The sequence below is a fragment of the Labrus mixtus genome, chromosome 1 (assembly GCF_963584025.1).
Source record: "Labrus mixtus chromosome 1, fLabMix1.1, whole genome shotgun sequence".
In the NCBI taxonomy this organism is placed as follows: Eukaryota; Metazoa; Chordata; class Actinopteri; order Labriformes; family Labridae; genus Labrus; species Labrus mixtus.
This window is the reverse complement of record NC_083612.1, coordinates 875698-880697: the sequence shown is the minus strand read 5'-3', so window position 1 is coordinate 880697 and position 5000 is coordinate 875698. Positions and strand designations below refer to the sequence as shown.

At 46.8% G+C, this 5000-nt stretch overlaps 1 protein-coding gene across 3 annotated transcripts in view; it reads left to right on the top strand.

The window, feature by feature from the left end:
* LOC132978994 (kinesin-like protein KIF13B) overlaps positions 1 to 5000 on the top strand; it is a 74452-nt gene that overhangs the window by 31327 nt on the left and 38125 nt on the right. For all 3 annotated transcript variants that reach the window (XM_061044427.1, XM_061044420.1, XM_061044436.1), the window contains 5 exons: positions 1 to 68; positions 3556 to 3667; positions 3774 to 3986; positions 4067 to 4177; positions 4256 to 4390. The exon at positions 1 to 68 is cut by the window's left edge and continues 45 nt beyond it. In XM_061044427.1, coding sequence (XP_060900410.1) covers positions 1 to 68; positions 3556 to 3667; positions 3774 to 3986; positions 4067 to 4177; positions 4256 to 4390 — 639 coding nt within the window. The remainder of the gene's footprint in view (positions 69 to 3555; positions 3668 to 3773; positions 3987 to 4066; positions 4178 to 4255; positions 4391 to 5000) is intronic.

Sequence of the window (5000 nt, the reverse complement as noted above, 5' to 3'; positions counted from 1 at the left end):
GGAAGTGAGCGAGCAGCAAAGACCGGAGCAGCGGGCGAACGGCTCAAGGAGGGAAGCAACATCAACAAGTACGCATGAGCAGTTCAACAAGACCAGCACACACACACACACACACACACACATCTACACACACACACACACACACACACACACACACACACACACACACACACACACACACACACACATCTACACACACACACACACACACCTACACACACACACACACACACAGACACTGCTTCATTAACTTTTACAGTGTTTTATAGTCTAGAGACTCGGCCTTGTTCACTAGTTTCAATGAAAAGTTTCCATTTGACTCCTGCTACTTAACTTACGCCGTGTCCTAACAGCACGCGCACGTTACATTTCTCATTGTGCAAGGTCGCACGCTCGCTGTCCACACCGTTAAATATTTACTTCTTTGCTCTGTGAGTTTAAGTTTCACCTTGCAAACAGTTTGAATAGAATAGAATAGAATTACTTTATTGATCCCAAACTGGGAAATTGTGGCGTTACAGCAGCAGGTTATCCAACACACAATATGAGTAAAAAACACAATGTTAGCAATCTAAACACAATATAATATTAAATACAAAGTAAATAAGTACTAAAAGATATCAAAAATAAGAATGTGAATATATACAACCAGGATTTAACTAAACATTACTAGTCTTAAATAGGAAGATTAAATATGGAAGATTGAATGTAAATGTGCAAAAACAGAGTCGTAAATGGACAGTATTGACATGAGTTAAAGTGCAGAGTGCAGACATATTATAAGCAGAAACTATACAATATAACGGCGAGTAGACAGCCAAATGAAGTGAACATGAGTGCAGGGATAATTTGTAAATTTAACATGTGCAGAACAGATTACAGTATTGAGAGACAGATATTATCATGATGACAGTTCTCTGCTCACATGAGGTGAGCTGTTGTACAGAGTTATGGCCTTCGGTAAGAAAGATTTCTTGTATCTGTCCTTGTGACAGCGGAGTTGTATCAGTCTGTTGGAGAAGCTGCTCCGCTGTTTGTCCAGTAGGGTGTGCAGAGGGTGATCAGGATTATCCATAATGGATAACAGTTTGTTCAGAGTCCTCCTCTCTGTCACCACTACGAAAGAGTCCAGCTTGCAGCCTATCACAGAGCAGGCCTTCTTAATGAGTTTGTCCAGTCTCTTTGATTCACCAGCTCCAATGCTGCTCCCCCAGCAGACCACAGCAGAGAACAGTGCACTGGCCACAACAGACTGATAGAAGATCTCCAACATCTTGCTGCACACGTTGAAGGATCTCAGCTTCCTCAGAAAGTAGAGTCGGCTCATCCCCTTCTTGTGCACAGCCTGAGTGTTGGCCTTCCAGTTCAGTTTGTTGTCTATGTTGACACCCAGGTACTTGTACTCCTCCACCACAGACACATCCTCTCCCAGGATGCACAGCGGTGGTGGCTCTGTCCTCTTCCTTCTGAAGTCGATCACCATCTCCCTGGTCTTATCCACGTTCAGAATCAGGTGATTTCTTCCTGTCCACTCCACAAAGTTATCCACCAGCTCTCTGTACTCCCCCTCTTGCCCATCACTTATACACCCCACCACCGGAGTCATCAGAAAACGTCTGCAAGTGGCATGACCTGGAGTTGTATTTAAAGTCAGAGGTGTACAAGGTGAAAAGGAAAGGAGACAGCACAGTCCCCTGTGGAGCTCCTGTACTACTCTCCACCATTCCAGACTGAACACTGCCAAGTCGGACAAACTGTGGTCTGTCTGTCAGGTAGTCAGTAATCCAGGAGGTGATGGACGAGTCCACACCCATCAACTGCAGCTTCTCTTCCAGCAGTCGTGGCTGGATGGTGTTGAATGCACTGGAGAAATCAAAAAAGGTGATTCTCACAGTGCAGCCGTTTCCCTCCAGATGTGAGTGAGCACGCTGCAGCAGGTAGATGGCATCGTCCACTCCCAGGTGTGGCTGGTAGGCAAATTGTAGAGGGTCAAGGGATGGTTTCACCTGTCATCATATGAGATGTGAGAGCCACTGGTCAATAGTCCATGAGATCAGATGGTGTCGTCTTCTTTGGGACTGGGACCAAGCAGGATGTTTTCCACAGCACCGGTATCCTCTCCTGGCTTAGACTCAGGTTGAAGAGGTGTTGCAGAATCTCAGACAGCTGGCTGGCACAGGTCTTCAGAACCCTTGGGCTGATGCCGTCCAGGCCTGGAGCCTTGCTAAGGTGTAGTTTCTCCAGCTGTCTCTTAACCTGGCCAATTGTTAGAGTCAGGGGGGGATGGAGCAATTCACCTCAGAGGGGGAAGTGCATTCCTGTGGTGCAGGGCCAAAGTCCAAAGAGTTCACCATGGGGGGTTGGGAGAAAATACAAAGGGAGGCTGGAAGGTGTGAAGTACATGGGTGTTGTTTGCGGTGGGTTGGGGGGGAGGGAGAAAATACAAAGGGAGGCTGGGAGGTGTGAAGTACAGGGGTGTTGTTTGAGGTGGGAGAGGCAGCTGAAGGCTGTGGACTCAACCAGTTGAAGAACAGGTTTAGCTCATTCGCCCTCTCTAGGCTGCCAGAATGTTGTCTTTCTCTCCCTTTGAAACCAGTGATTTCCCTCATTCCAGTCCACACATCCCTCACGTTGTTCTGATGGAGTTTGGCCTACAGCTTTCTCCTGTATGAGTCCTTGCACTCCCTCAGCTTTTCCCTCAGATCGTGCTGTATCCTCCTCAGCTCCTCCCTGTTTCCAGACCTGAAGGCTTGTTTCTTTTTGTTGAGAAGGGCTTTCAGGTCACTGGTGATCCAGGGTTTGTTGTTAGGAAAACAGCGTACAGTCCGGGCCGGTAAAGCAGTGTTTTCACAGAATTTCTGTATTCTGTGATGCAGTCAGTCATGCTGTTAATGTCCTCACCATGTGGCTCGCAGAGTACATCCCAGTCTGTGGACTCAAAGCAGTCCTGCAGTGCCTCATTGCTCTCCTGTGTCCACCTTCTAACAGTACTTGTGGTCACAGGCTGTCTTTGGACCAGGGGGATATACTCTGGTGAATTGTGGTGCTTTTATTTTGAAGGTGGACAAACTGAAGTGTGGTGCTTTTATTTTGAAGGTGGACAAACTGAAGTGTGGTGCTTTTATTTTGAAGGTGGACAAACTGGGGCTTTGTATTGAGGAGCTGTTGACTCAAATCTCAAAACTCAGAGACTCGTCAGTAAATGTCTCGCGGATAGAAGAATAAAGTTTTTCTGTTTTTGACAGAGGTCAAAGGTCAACATGTCAATCATAAAGTGGATATTATTAATGCTCTGTTATCGCCACTTTGTACAACAAGCTAACGAGTTCTGCTGAGAGAGAAAAGTAACGCAGGGAATAATAAGAAGTGTGGAGAAACCTTCAAACAGAAACAGATCATACACACATTACATCTGCTGGAGACTGTTGAGTGGATCAGAGGACTGGAAGCTGCTGCTCTGTGTGTTTGTCACTGTATAAATAAAGTTATTATGTTTATTATGATGGAGGATGTTGAGTGGATCAGAGGACTGGAAGCTGCTGCTCTGTGTTTCAGGTCTCTGACGACACTCGGCCTGGTGATCTCGGCGCTCGCTGAACAGGGAACGACAAAGAACAAAACCAAGTTTGTCCCTTACAGAGACTCTGTGCTCACATGGCTGCTCAAGGTACACAACATTTGAATGATCCTGTTGTCTCCTCCATCAACTTCCTGTCTTCTCCTCCATCAACTTCCTGTCGTCTCCTCCATGAACTTCCTGTCTCTCTCTGCAGGACTGTCTGGGGGGAAACAGCCGCACAGCGATGGTGGCGACGGTGAGTCCAGCAGCGGACAACTACGAGGAGACGCTGTCGACGCTCCGCTACGCAGACCGAGCAAAGAGCATCGTGAACCACGCTGTTGTTAACGAGGACCCTAACGCCCGCATCATCAGGGAGCTCAGGGAGGAGGTGGAGAAACTCCGAGTCCAGCTGACTCAGGCAGAGGTGATCCATCCTTCAAATCTTACTAATCAGTGTTTTATTTTGAAATCTCTGCTTTTCTCACTCTGATGTTTGTCCTCCAGTCTCTGAAGGCTCCGGAGCTCAAAGACCGTCTGGAAGAGTCCGAGAAGTTGATCCAGGAGATGACCATCACCTGGGAGGAGAAGCTGCGTAAAACGGAGGAGGTAGCACAGGTAAGACGCAGCAGGTGTCGTCATCGTTGTGTTGTCTTTGTTTAGTTTTGTGTTGACGGGGCGTCTCCGTCTCTGCAGGAACGCCAGAAGCAGCTGGAGAGTCTGGGGATTTCTCTGCAGTCTTCAGGGATTAAAGTTGGAGATGATAAATGTTTTCTAGTCAACCTGAACGCTGATCCTGCTCTCAATGAACTGCTGGTGTACTACCTGAAGGTACACACACACACACACACACACACACACACACTGACTGACACAGAGTGCTTCTTGAAAATCTGTGTTTTCTGACAGGAAATGAATCAAGCAAGAAACAAATCTCAAAAAACAGAGGCACCAGTGGCCTAGTGGCTTTAGTCCTCGTCCCAGCAACCCTGGGTTCAAATCCGACCTCTGCCCTTTGCTGCATGTCACCCCCCCGCTCTCTCCTCGTCATATTTCCTGTTTCACTTTAGTCTCTAATCTAAGAAAGGCCCAAAAAAGTCCCAGAAGTAAATAGATATTTGGTTTGCAGAGTGAGGCTAACATTAGCCGTGTTAGCACAGACGTCCATATTCACTCATGGCTCCGTCCTGAAACAGCCTACAAACAACTTTCTCTCCGTGTTATAGATCTAAACAGGTCAGGACAGGTGCTGAGTGTGAGCACAAAAATAAAATATTTAGGTCACTGTATTATGGATCAAATGTCCGATGATGACAACATGTACAGACAATGTCGAGTTTTAGGGCCATTATGTGTTCAGACAATGTTAAGAAAAATCTCTTCAGAGCATATTGTACTCCTCTGTATACTGCCCCCTTGTGGGCCATGTTTAAAAAGGCAA